Source organism: Brachionichthys hirsutus, chromosome 15 (assembly GCF_040956055.1).
Source record: "Brachionichthys hirsutus isolate HB-005 chromosome 15, CSIRO-AGI_Bhir_v1, whole genome shotgun sequence".
NCBI classification, from domain to species: domain Eukaryota; kingdom Metazoa; phylum Chordata; class Actinopteri; order Lophiiformes; family Brachionichthyidae; genus Brachionichthys; species Brachionichthys hirsutus.
The window spans coordinates 12,483,183-12,501,375 of NC_090911.1; the positions used below are offsets into that span (position 1 = coordinate 12,483,183).

At 56.5% G+C, this 18,193-nt stretch overlaps 2 protein-coding genes across 2 annotated transcripts; one reads left to right on the forward strand and one right to left on the reverse strand.

The window, feature by feature from the left end:
- The first annotated feature begins 1,117 nt into the window (after window positions 1–1,117).
- Window positions 1,118–4,505, forward strand: LOC137904991 (arylsulfatase I-like). The gene is given in 12 exon segments (XM_068749216.1): window positions 1,118–1,225; window positions 1,227–1,268; window positions 1,270–1,278; window positions 1,408–1,547; window positions 1,624–1,773; window positions 1,841–1,915; window positions 1,994–2,168; window positions 2,354–2,590; window positions 2,672–2,818; window positions 2,902–3,049; window positions 3,182–3,642; window positions 3,712–4,505. Coding segments are annotated over 12 exon segments (2,118 nt in total). The 3' UTR covers window positions 4,138–4,505.
- A 220-nt stretch (window positions 4,506–4,725) lies between these two features.
- Window positions 4,726–16,293, reverse strand: epc1b (enhancer of polycomb homolog 1 (Drosophila) b). Its single transcript, XM_068749214.1, has 14 exons — window positions 15,914–16,293; window positions 12,092–12,251; window positions 9,314–9,459; window positions 9,019–9,225; window positions 8,386–8,534; window positions 8,153–8,300; window positions 7,911–8,075; window positions 7,724–7,814; window positions 7,471–7,618; window positions 6,949–7,376; window positions 6,712–6,815; window positions 6,501–6,639; window positions 6,082–6,424; window positions 4,726–6,008 (listed from the first exon to the last, which is right to left on the reverse strand). The coding sequence occupies exons 1-14, from the start codon at window positions 16,064–16,066 to the stop codon at window positions 5,936–5,938; spliced, it is 2,454 nt and encodes an 817-aa protein (XP_068605315.1). The 5' UTR covers window positions 16,067–16,293; the 3' UTR covers window positions 4,726–5,935.
- Between the last annotated feature and the right edge of the window lie 1,900 nt (window positions 16,294–18,193).

Sequence of the window (18,193 nt, forward strand, 5' to 3'; positions counted from 1 at the left end):
CTGTAAACTGATCAATAACATTTATACTCCTATTGTTGAGAAACGTTACATTTCCAGAACCTCTTCATTATTTCGAGTGTTCTGTATGATCCTGGAAGAACCGAAGGTACCTGGAAAGGGAGGCGTGTACACGCACGATCCCGGGACCTCCGGAGCCCAGACAGCGTAAGCTGCGCGATCCGTGTTTCTGAAAGACCGTTTTTTATTAAAAAGTTTTTCTTTGTGTGAAGTTGCACAAATGAAGCGAGGAACGACGGATGTTTCAGAATAAAGCTACAGCGCCGAGACGGATGGATCCAGCCGGCCTCACGTGATCAGCTCAGGGCCCAATCAATATTAATTAATCAATAATGTTCACACCAATGGAGATAAACACTTTATCCGTCTCCCGTGGTGATCGGTTCTCACTCGTTTAGCATTCAGAACTTTTGCCGACTCTTATTGTGGTGGGTCAGCCCGGAAGTGCCGGCGTCTGCTCCCCGCGGGCTTGACTCGCGGTTCATTCGGAGAGTGGACGGTCCCGCTGGAGGAAGCTTCCGCGGAAACTCGAGGCGTCTCCTCCGAACTTCGTGCTGAAGACGTGAACCCGGGAGGAGGAGGAGGAGGAAGAGGAGGAGGAGAGGAGGAAGAGGAGGAGGAGAGGAGGAGGAGGTCGCTCCCATCGACCCCGGAACGAGGTATCGATCAGTCTGACGTGAGAAGATGCGCGTCGAACGGTGTCGATTTCTTGAAAGGTCCGAATCGAAGCGGTTCCGGTTTAAGCCCAAACTTCGCCCCGGGCTTTGTCTGACAGGCGGAATCAGACCGAGCAGGTCGCGGCGCGTCTGAACGAGCAGGACGTCACGCGAACGGTATTCACGGCCACGGTAGCGGGAATGGCGCGTGAGCCCGACGCCGTTGCCATGAACACCGGCGCGTCCCCGCTACGAGCCCAGACGTCTCCCGGTGACGTCAGCGTCGCCGCTGCTCCTCCGAACCTTCAACCTCCGGGGTTCCAGTGGTTCTGGCAGAACCTTGATCCTGTGGACCTGAAGGTTCTGGATGATTCCTGGGCTTGCTCCTCCTCCCGGTTCTGCTGAAGTTCTGTTTTGGTGTCGTTCCTCCTCCTGCAGGAGCGATGCGGGCCCCGGCGCCGGCCCTGCTGAGCGTTCTCCTCTGCCTGGACTCCCTGCGCGCTCGCGGGTCCAAAGCCAACCAGAGCCACGAGGAAGAGGCCGGAGGCGAGGAAGAAGAAGAGGCAGCCGCCGCACATCGTGTTCGTTCTCACGGGACGACCAGGTGCGTGAGGGGAAAGCCGTTGTCACGACGACGAGACAGAATCCCGATGTTTTACGCTGGTTCTGGGGAAGGTTCTACCGGTTCTGGCGCAGGTCGACGGGCGCGGTCACGCATCGATCTCCTCCGCAGGGCTTCAACGACATCGGCTACCACAACCCGACCATCAGGACCCCCACCCTGGACAAGCTGGCGGCGGAGGGCGTGACCCTGGAGAACTACTACGTCCAGCCCATCTGCACGCCGTCACGCAGCCAGCTGATCACCGGCAGGTAGGCGCCGCAGCCTAACCCGACCCCCGACCCCGACCCCGACCCCGGCCCGTGACCCGCGTGCCCCCCCCTGCAGGTACCAGATCCACACGGGGCTCCAACACTCCATCATCCGGCCCAGCCAGCCCAGCTGCCTGCCCCCGGGCGTGGCCACGCTGCCCGAGCGGCTCCGCCAGGCCGGATACTCCACCCACCTGGTGGGGAAGTGGCACCTGGGCTTCTACAGGTGAGGCTTCCATGTCGGAATGGATCCCGCCAGACGATCGGTTTGATCGCCCCCCCCCTTTTCCCAGGAAGGCCTGCCTCCCCACCAGGAAGGGCTTCGACAGCTTCTTCGGCTCCTTGACGGGAAGCGTGAATTACTACAGGTAGAAAGGTAGACGAGTCTGCTGCCCGGCAACGCCTCCCGTCCCCATCCGTCCGTCCCTCCGTCTGTCTGTCCCCAGCTACGAGTCCTGCGACGGCCCCGGTCTGTGTGGGTACGACCTCCACGACGGCGAGGGCGTGGCCTGGGGCCAGGAGGGGAAGTACTCCACCAACCTGTACACGCAGAGAGCCCGCAAGATCCTGGAGACCCACGACCCGGCCGGGAAGCCGCTGTTCCTGCTGCTGTCCCTCCAGGTATCAGTTAGGCTCAGGTCCAGAACCAGAACCAGAACCAGACAGACCAGCGCGAGTTCTGATGCGCCGCAAGGCGGTGGTTTGTTTGTCTGTTGGATCAAAGCCGTTTGGGGAAGGCCGGGGCCGGGGCAGCTCATGGACCCCCCCCCCCGACCTCTGAACCTTGTCCCGTGTCCCCCCCGCAGGCCGTCCACACCCCTCTACAGACCCCCAAGTCCTACATCTACCCGTACCGGGACATGGCCAACGTCGCCCGGAGGAAGTTCGCCGCCATGGTGTCCACGGTGGACGAGGCGGTGCGGAACGTCACCTACGCCCTGAGGAAGTACGGATTCTACCGGAACAGCGTCATCATCTTCTCCACGGACAACGGCGCCCAGCCGTTCACGGGAGGAAGCAACTGGCCGCTGCGAGGCCGCAAGGTGAAACGAGTCCAGTCGAGAGCGAACTGAGAATCTGGGGGGGGGCGGCGTCCTAATCGAACCTCCCGACGCTGTTTCCAGGGAACGTACTGGGAGGGAGGCATCCGAGGAGTGGCGTTCGTTCACAGCCCCCTGCTGAGGCGGAGGAGGCGGGTCTCCAAGGCTCTGCTGCACATCACGGACTGGTTCCCCACCCTGGTGGGCCTGGCGGGGGGGAACGTCAGCCAGGTGGGTGGAGCGATGGATGATGATGCATCATTAACGATAACGATGATGATGAGGATGATGATGATGTTCCCGCCCCCGTCCAGAGTCCCGGCCTGGATGGTTTCGATGTTTGGCCCACCATCAGTGAAGGGAAGGACTCGCCCCGTCATGAGATCCTGCACAACATCGACCCGCTGCACCGGCCTGCGGTTCAGCCCGAGGGCCGGCACGCCTCCACGCCGGACGCCTCAGGTAGCGGCTGGACAGTAATCCGATTACAGACGCAGACGTAATGAGGTAGAGGAGCGGCCCGCTAGCGGCGGGCCGAAACGTGGACCAGGGGGCGGCCTGAGCTCATGTTCCCGCTTCTTCTCCGTGTGTCAGGAAGCAAACGGAAAGTTCCGGCCTCCAAGAAACCAAAGAAGAAGAAACCAAAGAAGAAATCAGCCTTCAAGATGGCGGCCACCAAGAAGTCGAAACCCAAACTTCAGCCTGAACCAAAGCTGAAGAAATCTAAACTCAGCCTCGAGGCCAAAGTGGACCCTGAGATCCACAGACCGGTCCTGAAGTCCTACTACAGCGGGTCTCCAGCGGGGTCGGCCACACCGCGCCCTAAAGTCCCCAAGCGGTTCAGATCGAAACGCACCCGGAACCGGGTGCACCCAAAACCCAACAGACCTCTGGAGCCCAGACAGAGACCGGGTCGGCACCAGAACACCTCCCGGCTGGAGACGCAGCAGCCGTCCCAGGCGGTGTGGGACACATCTGTCCAGGCGTCCATTAGAGCCGGCGACTGGAAGCTGCTGACGGGGTACCCGGGCCACGGGGACTGGGTCCCGCTTCAGGTACCACACCCACTTTAGGCTTATCCTCATACCATAGGAACAGCAGTAACCGCACGTTTTGGGTCTCAGGTTCTTCCCACCCTCTCCGGTCGCTGGTGGAACCTCGAGCGGGACATCTCGTCGCTGCACGCCCCCTCAACCCTGAAAAACATCTGGCTGTTCAACATCACGGCCGACCCGTGCGAGCGCCAGGACCTGGCGGACCAGAGACCGGAGGTGGTCCGGCAGCTGCTGGGCCGGCTCGCCTTCTACAACCAGACAGCGGTGCCGGTTTACTTCTCGCCCGACGACCCCCGAGCGGACCCCAACCGGCACGGCGGCGCCTGGGTACCCTGGGCGGAGGAAGAGGAGGACGAAGAGGAGAAACGCCACGGGGTGTACAAAAAAAATAGGAGCAAGAAGAAGAAGACGAAGAAGAAGAAGAAGTGCCGGCTGTGCAAGCTGCAGGCGTTCTTCCTGAAGCTGAACACTGGCATGATGTCCAATCGGATCTGAGCCCACGAGGACATCGTGTTTATCTTCGCTTTGAACCAATGAAAAAACGGGCGGAGTGAACGCATTTTCATTAATTACCTGAAACTAGATGCATGTCGTTAGAAGCCGTTTTAACCTGTTAGTTACTTACGTGACACGCCCCCGCCTTCTGGGGACGATGGACTGGGGACTCTTTGTCCTCGACGGGGAAACGCTGACACGCGGTTCCGTTCTGCGGGCCCAGAAACCTCTGGAGGTCATTTTCGGGTAAACTGTTCCTTTAAAATCTGGACATGTTTAGTGCGCGGCAGTAAAAACATCTGGAGCGATTTATCGACGTTTGTCTTTTTGACGAGTCGTTTCACCAGTGAATATTGGAACACTTTAAGAGCCCCCCCCCTCCCCCCCCTGGACACCCAACCTCCAAATATTTCTGTCTGTTTGCTCAACATGGAACGAAACAGGCCGGAAAGCGTTCCGGAGCAGTTCAAAGGGACGCTTGTTTTCCCCACCCTCAGCAAATAAAGGTGGTCCGGCTGCTGCAGACGAGCACGGCGGAGTCAGGAGCTCCTTTAAGAGGTTTAAAGTCATGAATTATGGTCGTAGAGATTAATCCGTTCCAGTTACAAACACATAGAAGCCATTGAATCGACTGTTTGTGGGTTTAACCAGCAGGAGGCGCCGGATAAGACGCGACAGAAAGACACGCAGATCAGAAGGTCGTAATGCCCTGGATTTTTATTTAGTGACAATTCATGTGGAGAAACGTCTAGAAAAACGAGTCGTGACTCCGGGCCAGCGGGACGGGATCTGGGTTGTGGTTCAGTACCGACCTCTTCACAGAAGAGAGGAAGTCCTTTTACGGTCCTAAACGAAGGCACCCGACGACGCCCTTCCAGCGTTTAAAAGGACAGAAACGTTTCCTGCCGCGTCACGCCGAAGCTGGACCGATGATGTCAGCGACCGCACTGGTTTGTTTTTACTCCCTTAATTCTTTAAATACCAAACGAACGAACGAGGAAAGCAGGAGGTGCAAAAGTGTGTTAAAATTAGGAGAATTATCATTAAAAGGAAATAAAAACAAAAAAACAAGCAGCATCAATTAAACAAAAGTAAGTAAATAGTGCCTTGATAAATCAGAAGCAGCAAAGCCTTCTGGGAAAGTTTTCATTCCACGGTTTTGATACTTTTTAATGCGTGGAAGACATTTGTGTGAAACTGAAGCCGACGTCCAACCCACAGCCGACCTGCGTCCGCCTGGCGGGGGGGGGGGCATCCGCCTGGCGCGGGGGGGGGGCCCCGATCCGAACAGTTCGTGACGGTCGGTGGGGAAAAGTATTAAATAAAGATAAAAGGAAACATTTGTAAACACGGCACAATAAATAAATCAACAGCAGGTCCGCCTCCTGTGATGTCATCCGTCTGTGGTCGACGCCCACGCCTCCGACTCGCACCAGTTTTAGTCGAGTCATTTTCTCTTTTTTAATTTGGGGATTGTTTTTTTTTTTTATATCTCGTTCAAAACATCACAAATGAACAATTCCGTATTCAAGTTATGTTATGTACAAGAAGGGGCGGAGTCTTGGAAATACGCAGTACTGTACATAGAATAGCCATTTTAAGAATTTACAGACGATCTCTTAACAGTAACAAAGAGGGAAATGGGGGGGGGGGGGGCAGAAATTGTACGAGACGAGCATTGCAATAGTCCCAAAAACAGTTACCATGGAAACCCAGACTTGCGTGCTCATTTGGCCACCATTTGATTCCATGGCTGATGCATAGCACCTAAAGGGGGGGGGGGGGGCTCGCTGGCCGGCTACGTGACCTCCATGGCCACTGTGTTCTCCGACAGACTGTTCAGAGCCGGCTTGTCTTGTTCGTGATTCTCCCTGAAGAGACAAGAAGACAGGCTGAGAGGCCGCCATCTTTGTTGCACCGGCGTTCCCGATCCGGGTTTCTCACCTGGGCGCCATGTCCAGCGGCGAGGCCGGGGCCACCTTGGGTTTCTGACAGTTGGCGGTGGCTGCGTGGGCGAGCTTTAAGGCGGATGTCGTCATGGCGGCGCTCGGCGTCCGGGGGGCAGCGGGAGCGCCCAGACGGAGGTTGTTGCTGCCCAGCAGGACGTGGGTGCCGGTGATGGCGGCGTTGGCAGGGTGGGCGGTGCCGTTGTTGTTACTGGGCGTCGACGTGGAACTGGCGGCGTTGCAGGGGTGGAGCATGGCAGGCGTCCGTTTGGTGGGGGGAGGAGCCGGGGCAGCGGGGGAAAGGGATGTTGTGCTCGGGAGGTGCAAGCTCTTGTAGACACCTGAGGTCAGGTGGGGGGGGGGATTAGAGAGGTGATATTTGAAGTTTCTGTGCTTTGAAGAACAAACTAGTCTCACCTGAGGGGGAGAGGACGCCATTGACTCCGCCTCCCAGGGCTAGCTCCTCCTTGGTTTTCTGAGCCAGCAGTTGGTCCGTGGTAACGAGCGCCGAGGCGGCGAAGTGGGCGCTGGCCTGGTCCAACGTGTTCGCCAGACTCTGAGGGGGGAGGAAACATTCAGAACTACTGACGGGGGGGAACGCAGCCGAGCGGAGTGGGAGGAGACTCACGTGTGAACTGGTTGCAGCCCTGCTATTGGCTCGCTGCTGCTGGATCTGCTCCAGCATCAGAACCAGCTGCTCCTGATGCTGCTGGAACTGCTCGGCGGTGAAAGCTGAGACGAGAGGCGGGTTAGAAACACGGGGAGAGGAACGCCCCCGAGCCGCGACGCAGAAATACCAAGCCTCTGATTGGCCGGCCACTCTGAACCGTCATCATCGTCACCTGGGGCTGACGGATCCACTTACCAGCAGCGGGCGGGGGCGGAGGGACGACCACCCTCGCCGGCCGGTGACAGCCGAAGGACCGCCTCCCGGCTGCAGAGGCCGAGGCGGGCCGCTTCAGGTCCCGGCTCAGCTTCCTGAAGAGCGGGTGGGCGTCGTCCAGCTGCAGCAGCGGCAGCGTCCGCGGTCGGAAGTGACGCCACCGGCACGACTTTATGTCCAACAGCATCTGACTGAGGTCCACGGAAGAGGAAGAGGAAGAGGAAGAGCAGCCGCGTCGCTCTGAGGTATTCGTTTCTGAGGTGCTGGAGGTCCTGCTGGCGGCCAGCGAGCGTGAAGGAGGAGGAGGAGGAGGAGGAGGAAGAGGAGGAGGCGGCGGCAGGTCGAGCCGCTCTGGATCCAGTCCACCAAAGACGTTGTCGTAGTGCGTCTCCGCCCTGTCCAGCAACACCCTGCAGGACGGGGGGGGGCTAAACGATTACCCACAATCCCCTCCCAGGTAGAAACAGCATCAAACAACCGGTGAAGGGGAGGAGTCAGACCCACCTGCCGCCGCGTCCCACGCGGCGCCGGGCCATCCCGAGGCAGCGCCGCGGCACCGTGAGCGTGGTGAGACCGTAGCGAAAGCGAGCTTCGGCCAGACCGTCCTCCCGGGGTCCGCACCAGGGCCAGTTCCCCAGCCGGTCCTGGGGGGGGGGGGGGGGGGGGCAGAGACACCATCTTTGTTATGAAGGAAACTTTAAACGCAGCCCGACGGCCCCGGTTCTGCTGGGGAACCCGTCCCTGGTTCTGGCACCTACAGCAAAGTACTGGCAGCCGGCCTTCCTGCGGAAAGCGAAAGCGCCGTCCGGGTCGTTCTCCTCCTCGGCTTCTGACGAGCCCGAGTGCAGCTGAGGACACGGAGGTCAGAGGTCAGAGGTTAGAACGCAGCCGCTCGGCTCCGGGGCTCCGCCGCTCGGTACCAACGAGGCCCGGCGCTGGTCTACCTGGGAGAAGGGCTCGTCGTCAGAGCTGGGGAAGTCGTACTGGTTCAGGTCCTTGGCGTTGAAGACAGCCGGTCCCTGGTGGTGGGCGGGGCCCGACGACAGAGGCGCCGCCCTCTGCTTCTTCTCGTACTTCCTCTTCTGACGGGGAGCTTCCATCTTATCGGACTGGAGACGGGAGACACGCCGGAGCTCAGCGGGTCAAGGCTCTAAGGACCCGCGGGCCGCCTGGACGACCCCCTCACCTTGGTCTTGTAGTCCTTGTAGTCCAGGTGGTCCTGGTGCCTGTACTGGTTGGTGAGGGGCACCAGGGGGATGATCTGGGGCCTCACCAGCGCCCGCTCAGCCAAAACCTCCGCCAGCACCTCGCCGCTGAAGTCCGACATGACGTTTCTGGAGGAGGAATCATCATCAGTCACAGCGCGTTGAAACGATGCTGGACAGCGCTCTGGAGGCGGAGCCTTCATCTCCTCGTCACCTCTTCTCCACCACCTCCAGGGTGAGGTGCAGCAGCTCCCTCTTGCTCTTCTCCCTCCTCTTGATCATCTCCAGGATGGTGACGGCTCGGCTCAGGTTCCGGCGCAGCTTCAGCATCTTCTCGTAGGACGCCTCGTCGTTCTTGCGGTTCTGCGTGATGAAGGACGGACGTCTGAGCGACTCTTGAACTATCGTCATTGAACACAGAGCGTAATACGAGATAAAAAGAAAACCAGCAAGGAGTCAAACCTCATATTCAACGACCACTAAAGTATTTAAATGTTATTTTTATTGATCATGAAGATGTTTGGCGTAAATCCTGGCGGGTCGCTGTTCTCCAAACGACCACTAGGTGGCACCAGTAAGCTTTATACGGGTCTCGAGTGTAAACACGAGGATCTTGCGGTTCCACGGTGCTCTGCGTTCACCGGTTGGACCTAAACGTGGACCTGGAAGCCGACTCCGACAGAACCGCGTCTCACCGGTGTGAACGGGCAGCCGGTAAGGACCCCCGGGCCTCTGCTCAGAACCAGGGTCCATAAATGTCTATGTCCGACGGCGTATTTCTCTATCCTGCTCCCGCCGGCTGGCGGTTCAGAAGCTAATCTAGCCCGCGGGTCCGGCGCCGCCTGACCTTCCTGGTCTGCATCTTCTCGGTGCGCCGCCTGAAGGCCACGTAGGGGTCGCCGGTGCTGGAGCCGTCCCGCTTCTCCTGCTTGACGGTGGGGATGAGCGAGTTGGCCTTGCTGCTTTTCCTCTTGCGGCTCCAGTAGTCAAAGACTTCCTTGATGAGCTCGTCGTCCTCCTTCAGCAGCAGCTTGGCCTCCGGGAGGCTCACCGGCTGAAACACACCGGGGGGGGGGGGGGGCACGTTTGAGAAACACGACGCACGGGCCTCTAACAGCTGCCGTCTGGACCGGCGGACAGACCTGCTGGCCGCTGCCTTTCTCCAGCCGGTCGATCATCTCCTCAAACTGCAGGAAACTGATCTCCATCGTCTTCCTCAGCTTGGTGATGAAGGTGTCGTCGTCCGTGTCCAGGTCGTAGTCGGGCTGCTCCGTGTCCAGGCTGAAAGCTGCAGAGGACGAGACACAGATCAGCCCCGCGGGCGAGAGCCTTTCACGCCGACCTCTGGCCTTACACGCCCGTGTTGAAAGGAGCGCTTCATCCAATCACCTTCATGTTCAGAACCGTCAGTGATCAACATGGATCCCTTCACGTAAACGAACCCGATCGACTAACCACGACCATCCAGTCAGGTCCCAGGCATCAGTCACTAAACGAACCCTGACCTCCAGCTGGCTACCAGTAGAGAGGGATTCTCTGAACAGTCCTGTTTGGTGTTTAATATAAAGAACGGTTGCCTGGCAACCTCAGGGTCGTCAGAATGCGCAGATGCGTTCAGGAGATCAATGCTCAGGAACACAGCAGAGAGTAGCGAGCAGCAGCCCGTTAGCATGAGCCACGTGGTAAACATCAATGAGGCTAGCGGCACTGCTAGAACCAACAGCAGCCCGTTAGCATGAGCCACGTGGTAAACATCAATGAGGCTAGCGGCACTGCTAGAACCAACAGCAGCCCGTTAGCATGAGCCACGTGGTAAACATCAATGAGGCTAGCGGCACTGCTAGAACCAACAGCAGCCCGTTAGCATGAGCCATGTGGTAAACATCAATGAGGCTAGCGGCACTGCTAGAACCAACAGCAGCCCGTTAGCATGAGCCATGTGGTAAACATCAATGAGGCTAGCGGCACTGCTAGAACCAACAGCAGCCCGTTAGCATGAGCCATGTGGTAAACATCAATGAGGCTAGCGGCACTGCTAGAACCAACAGCAGCCCGTTAACATCAATGAGGCTAGCGGCACTGCTAGAACCAGCAGCAGCCCGTTAGCATGAGCCACGTGGTAAACATCAATGAGGCTAGCGGCACTGCTAGAACCAACAGCAGCCCGTTAGCATGAGCCACGTGGTAAACATCAATGAGGCTAGCGGCACTGCTAGAACCAACAGCAGCCCGTTAGCATGAGCCACGTGGTAAACATCAATGAGGCTAGCGGCACTGCTAGAACCAGCAGCAGCCCGTTAGCATGAGCCATGTGGTAAACATCAATGAGGCTAGCGGCACTGCTAGAACCAACAGCAGCCCGTTAGCATGAGCCATGTGGTAAACATCAATGAGGCTAGCGGCACTGCTAGAACCAACAGCAGCCCGTTAGCATGAGCCATGTGGTAAACATCAATGAGGCTAGCGGCACTGCTAGAACCAACAGCAGCCCGTTAGCATGAGCCACGTGGTAAACATCAATGAGGCTAGCGGCACTGCTAGAACCAACAGCAGCCCGTTAGCATGAGCCATGTGGTAAACATCAATGAGGCTAGCGGCACTGCTAGAACCAACAGCAGCCCGTTAGCATGAGCCATGTGGTAAGCATCAATGAGGCTAGCGGCACTGCTAGAACCAACAGCAGCCCGTTAGCATGAGCCATGTGGTAAACATCAATGAGGCTAGCGGCACTGCTAGAACCAACAGCAGCCCGTTAGCATGAGCAGCATTAATCACATGAGACAGAGCAAAAAGACGTTCGTCTTCATTGGGAGTCTGACGCAGATTAATAAAACAAACTGAAAAGTTAAACGTGGGACTGGGCGGGGCCGAGCCCAGCGGGTCACACCTGAACCGATAACTCAGACTGACGCTAAGCTAAATAACTGATGTGATTATTTCTGCATCACCACCGTTTCAGCTGAATGATAAAGTAAACCATTTATAAAAGTCTGGCTGCTCGATCTGCTAACTGAAGCGTTACTATGGAAACGGTCTCCTAGCCGTAACCTCAGGCTGGATTTAAAGGAGACATATTATACCCCATTTCCACACGTTAACGCAGTTCCTCAAGCAAAGAGACCGTCTTTGGCCCAAACAGCAAACAGATGCTGCAGGACAGCGTCCCTCATGTCTGTCTCAAACAGATGCTGCAGGACAGCGTCCCTCTTTTCTGTCTCAAACAGATGCCGCAGGACGGCGTCCCTCATTCCCGTCTCAAACAGATGCTGCAGGACAGCGTCCCTCATTCCCGTCTCAAACAGATGCTGCAGGACAGCGTCCCTCATGTCTGTCTCAAACAGATGCTGCAGGACAGCGTCCCTCATTCCCGTCTTTCCCACAATGTACAACGAAATGACACACACACGCACGCACACACACACAATGAAAAGCACGCTCATAGCATTTCATTTGGTCCGTCAGCTGATGAGCGCCGCCGTTTACGGGACGGTAAATTGCTTTTCCAGGAGAAAACAATCTCGGCGACGGCTTGTGACTCGCACGAGGTCACCGAAACGAGCAATCCCACAAACCGATTCACTCGGACAAGCGTACGACAGCCCGGCGAAGGCTCAACGCACACGCCTGATGGCTTTAAACGGATGAACCGAAGCGACACGATGCATTCACTGCCTCATCACTCACTCCAGCCTCGGCACTTCACAGCAGGGACCGCCTTCTGTGAAACGGAGCGCCGAGGAACGCGCCGGGACAAAGCTAACATCGTTAGCTGCATCGTCATAGTGACGGGAAGGGACCCGCTGCAGCTTCCCCCCCCCCCCCCCCCCCGAGGTCCACCTTCCGTTTGACCCCAGCGCCCCTTTGTAAGCGCGACATGCCGGGTTCTCTGCTCTGATTGGCTGGCAGAGGAGCCGACTTACGCTGTATGTGAATGAGCTGCTTTGGCATCTTGAACTCCCCGGGGTAGAGCGCTTCGTAGTAGGTGATGTTGCTCCCCGTCTCGGGGACCGGGATGACCATGTTGTCCCGCTTCTCGCCATAGAGCTGCTGCGCCGAGATCGCCCGCTGGAGATGGTGTTCCTATGGAAACACGGGGGAGGTGAGACGCCGGGAGTGCTTAGCACCCAACGGGACAATTTAATATCGGACAAGCAGAACAACTCAAAACATCGCAGAGCTCTCGTGAAGCTCGGGTACTGGGGAAGAACCAGCTCAATCTGGTAGGATGGGCGGAGCACCGTTCCGCCAGCGCAGCACACTCGGCACCAGTCGCACGCCGTGATTGGTCTCTGAGGTTCAATCAGGAAGCACCACCACCATAATGAAGCGGACACCAAAAAGCCAAAGTCACCAGTGAGAAACCCCGACAGAAGAGCTCGCTTAATTAGAAAGCAGACCAAAGATGCGTTCGTTTCGTTCAGCTCTGCATCCAAACCCTCCGTTCGTAGGATTCAGAGAGGGGGGGGGGGGGGGCGGGGCAGCAAGGCTGACAAACTGGCTGCTCGTCTGAACCCCCCAGTCAGCCGTAGTAGCGCCCGGAGCCAGAACCAGGCGGTTTGTCAACAAGGCAGCACGCTGCCGGCGGCGCGCAGCATCCCTCTGGAGGGAAGGTGCGTTTGTTTTCTCTGTGGCCGGCTGGTGGAGAGGGGCTTCAGAGTGAAGCGCACGGAGCGGAGAAGTGTGTCTGACACACCACGAATGTGCGACATCCACAACCACGTACAGCATCAGGCAGGTTCGAGGGGAACCCCTCGCTATATATACGCTACGACTGGAGCTAAACCGCGGCCAGACCGACGACGCTCACTGGTTTCCTGCAGCCTTCAGCAGGGCAGCGAACGATCCTTTACGTGACTCCAGAGACACTGAGAGCAGAGAGACGGATAAAAACACGGCTCGCTGAATGAAAGACAGAATATACAGAAGGAGCAACGAGAACCATTCAGCAGCAGAAAAGGCTCCGACCGTTTCAGGCAAGTTCTATTCAGCAGAATCAGCTAGATATCGATGTAATAATAATAATAATAATAATATTGGAATAGGTGAAGCCCACGTGACATAATAAATTGATGAGTGTTTGAAAAGTCGTTTGGATTATGAGCAGAGCTGGGTTTACGCAGGTAAACAAACATCGCGGACCCGTTCAGAACAAAGCGGCCGTAGCCGTCAGACCCCGATCACTCAAAGTCTGTCAAAGAGTCCAATGAGCTGGGATCAAAGCGGTCGAGCAGCAGAGCCAGATTATGACAAATCTAAAGGTGGATTCTAGAGACTCCATGTTGAGCCGCTCCGTTGCATCAACGTGGAAATCAGCTCTTCAGTTCCGTTCAGGTCGGCTGAACCATCGACCCGAATCAGCGCTGGACCAGAGCAGAACCACGAGTCACAAGGGGGGGGGGGGGGGGGGGTTGCTCATGCATTTCTCAAATTGCCTGCATTCATGTAATAACAGTCTGACATTTACCCCCCCCCCCCCCGACCTCCTCCAGCTTCTCCACGGTGAGAGAAACTAAAAATAAAACGGTCGGCAGACACTCCACCGACGTCTGTACTCTGCTGCCATGGCGGCACGCCTCAGAATAAATGAATGGGAAGTGAATGCAGCACCCCCCCCCCCCCCCACACACACACACACACACACACACACACACAGCCAGGAATAGCCTTCCGAAATGACCACATCGATCACTGTCAGGTCCGCCGAGACAGCCGGAGCTCCTCCACACACACACACACACACACACCACGCCTCCGACAGCGACTGTCCCAGACACCATAAATGCCACTTGAGATGACGGACAGCCTCAGGGGACGTCTGGGAGGGACGCTCCGCCACAGAACAGTCCGTCCGGTTTTATGATCCGTGTGCGTGAGGACGGTTTCTCACTGGAACCGGACCAGCTGCCATCAGGCCGTCTGCAGACTGAGGCCTTAAAGTTTGCAGAGAAAGTGACCCACGAAGGGAGAACGTTTCCCCCCATCGCACCGACGGAGCGATGCAAGTGAAACCGGTTCTGAGCGGAGGGGTACCTTCCATAAACGGGTCAAAGGTGGAAAACCCCGCAGTGGATTCAAAGACTCAACACCAAGGCTGTCCCCCGCAGAACACGAAGGGCAGACGCGCTCCTTCTGAGCCTGCAGGTGCATTCCACGCCGCATTCCCACCAGCGAGGTCACACAGCGCGTCTGCAGGTGCATTCCACGCCGCACCCCCACCAGCGAGGTCACACAGCGCGTCTGCAGGTGCATTCCACGCCGCACCCCCACCAGCGAGGTCACACAGCGAGAACCTGGGGTCGCGCCAGCGTCGCTGCACAAGTGCGTCTGGCAACGAGACAAACGAAACAGACGCCCGCGGGTTCCCAGCGGGCCGCAGACGCCGACCTCAAATGTAAACACAGTCCGGTCCAAAAGAAACACGACACACGTGCTGAGGGCGCCGCGCACACACAAATTCACAAAACACACAGCTGAGTGAGAACAAGGCCAGACGAGCAGCAGAGGAAGGAAGTGAGGTCACTGCTGTGTTCAGCTGAGTAACCGCTAGCAATAGTTAGCTGCAAGCTAAATAAGGAACACGGGGAGACAAGGGGGGGGCGTAACTGAGTCAGGATGCTTTATTGTCATTATGCTAACATAACGAAACTGTGTGGAGGCCCACAGAAGAGCATTCCAAAAACAAAACACAGAATCTTTTAAAACGAGATGAATGGCAGTGAAACAGGAAGTGGCGTGGCTCCTCGTTGCGGTGCGGCTTCAGGCGCTGTGAGCCAACGACCCGCAGAACGACACAATGGCGTGATATTTACATCCAATGGCAGCGCCGGGAAATCATAACAGACATGAAGGTGAGCGCGCGGCGGGGGGGGGGGGCCTCGGCCTCACACGGGGAACGTTACATAACCGGGGACACCAGCTGAGCACAGCAGGCATGGAGGTGACAGCCCCCCCCCCCCCCCAGACGCTGCGTGTCTGCCAGCCTGACACACTGAACCTCTACAGCCAATCAGGGCCGACTTCTGATGGAAACCCTCCCTGGGGGGTTCTTAGTTCAGCACCAACCCCCATCGCCCTGCGGGGACACCGGATGAGGAAGATGACATTTATAATGGAATCCAGAGGTGACCGGATGTTCCTGCGAGCCGCGGAGTCACTTCACATCCTTCTGACAACCACACAAGCCGGTCGGACCCGCCTCCGGGCCGCCTCCGAGCCGCAGCAGCGAACACGGAGGGACGCAGACGAATGTAAACAAAACACGAAGCTAATAACGTTAGCCAATTAGCACCGTCCTTTTCCCAACGCAGAGCAGCGGTGTTGACACTCTTCTGCGCCGGGCAGATGCCACTTAAAACCGGGCCCACCAGCGCCACCTCCCCCCGGTCCCCTGCAACTACGCCAACACCAAGGCCCGATCCTGACAGACCAGACAAAATGTCGGAATCGCTGAAGTCACATGACTCCTTTGTGCTCATAAAATCACCTCTCGTAGAAATGAACGGACCAAACCGGGCAAATTCATCCCATAACGACACGAGGAGCCCCCGCTTTGCTCAAACGGCCCTCCAAACCCCGCATACGAGCATTAGCGACAGAAATCCGTCGTGTTTCTCTCGAGAAAATCGGCGGCCATTTTGTGAAAGCTTGCGCAGAAAAAAGTCGATGGACGCTCGCGCTCATAAAAAAATAAAAACACTAAACCAACGCATACAAGTTGACATTTCCGCACGGTAAAAGCATACCGATTCTTCTTCTTTCTCCATCCCCGTGGGCATCTGCGGCACGGCCCGGTTAATGGACGCGTATTCGTGGAGGTCGGGTAAATCCTCGCAGCGGCAGACGGGTAGAGGCTTGGAAGCGTCCAGCGCCCGCGCCCGAAACGACAGTTTGCTCATTTTGTTCACAATTCGAGATGCAATATAAATCTATCGGATCTCCCAACGTTCACAACGGCACCGACCGGAGCTTTCATGGATGTTTCTGTGCGGTAGTCTCAGTTCAAACGATCGGATGGTTGTCGTTTGTATTTAGGGCGTCGCCAGCGGAGCCCGGGGAAGGCCCGGATCTCGATCGCTCTCTCTCGGACTGGTTTTTTCCGACGCTCCGCTCCCTACCGTTGGCTCAGTGCGCCATGGACAACATGGCGGACATTTAAAAGTCTTTTGCTCGGTTTCGCTCGGAGCGGTCCAACCCCCAGCTCGCGGACCGACCATTCCCACGCGGTGCCGAGCGCTTGCGCGTTGCGTGGGTAGGGGGAAGGGGGAAGGGGGCATTTCTCGCAAACCAACTCGTCTTCGCGCAAAAAATATTGAAATAAGCGTCAAACATTGCGGAAACATGTCTGAATAAAAAAAATGAAAAAAAAATAAGTAATTTAAGCACCAAAAATTGAATCTGTATTACAAAGAATACACACGGAAATTAATATTTATAAAGTGAAAAATGTGATTAGATTGTGATCATTTTATTTTATAAAATTTTGGTAAAATGATAATATGTGCGGACTTTTTTTCAAACTCTACTTTAGATCAATTAGAATTATTCTCTTTTCAGTCCATATCTGAATACTTATTTATAATTCTGTAACCTTTATTTTTTTAGTGCACTGACATTTTAAATAACACTTAAATTGGATGATACGGACAGCAACTTTCTTTATTTATAATTAAAGCTTTGTTGATTTCCCTGCTATTAATAAAGAGTTTATGATGCGACGACACGTCTTATCGAGTCAATGAAGAAGACTCTGTGAGCGGGGAACTGGATTCACCATCTCAGGGACAGGGACAGGGACAGGGACAGGGACAGGGACAGGCATTATTGTGGTGAAATCATTTCCGGTTCGACCCGGTTTATGCTTTGGTGTCGGCACCAATCACCGCAGACCAGACCCCCCTCCTCACACCTTCATCCTCTCTGGTGAGGTAAACCCTTTTAAAAACACTCATCCAGGCTTCGCAGCAACAAACCAGACACCAGAACAATGGCGCCCTCTTCTGGCCTGGCAGCCAAATAACCTGACCTTCAAGCCACCCAGAGGAACCATCCTCGGGTTCTCGTCCCGTTGAGAGGAGCCAACCCAACAACGCCATCAGGCTAACCTCGGGAAGGCTGCAGGATTAGCCCTGGAGTCGCGACGTCGCGCGTTAGAACCAACGTAGCAACGGTTCAGTCGTCTCAGCTGCTGAAGACATCGGGTTCATCCAGGGCTCATCCAGGGCTCAGCCAGAGGTCCGGAGGTTCTCTCCTCATCCCGACAGTCGGTGAGCGAACCGTGAGGACCTGAGAGAAACAACATTTAGTCACACACAGAAGGGGAGTTGAAACGCCATTGAGGTATCCAACCCTCGTCTCTTAAAAGATGGCCACTTAGTCTGGGGTTCTATTTCTGGGTCCATTCGAGGGCTGGGGAAGGGAGGGGGGGGGGGGGGGGAAGGAACCCCAGGGGGAGGGACCCCAGGGGGCCCCGGTGCAGAGCGGAGGGATCCCGCGGAGGCCAGGGCCCTGCAGTTCCCCATCCGGCCACAGGGCCCTCCTGGCGCTGTTGAGCCACCCACCCTGTAAGCCTTTGATTAACAAGCTTATATTTCTAACCAAGATGATGAGAATCCCAACATGAGAATATGTCGAAATGACCTCTGACCTTCCCATCGACCCCTCCCACCCCCGTTCTGGCGTTTTTATTCATGTCAACGACTGATTCGATTTGCGATCCAATGTCACCATTTATTTTCCTTTAGCCGCTGATATTTTATTCTACACATTAAAAAAACAACCTCGGACCGAATGGACCCGAAGCCCGTCCCGTCCGGAACCAGCGGCCCGATGAGATGAGGGACTCGGGCTCTGACTGCTGAATCGCATCCAGCTGACCAGACAGGAATTTGATTGCGTGTATGAAACCATCCGACGCCAGAAGCGCGACTCGGGGTGGGCCTTTGCGGGGCGACCGTCGCCTCGAGCGGGACACGGAAGAACACGGTACTCACCGAGTCGGTTGTTCGGCACGTCCCGAGTCGGGT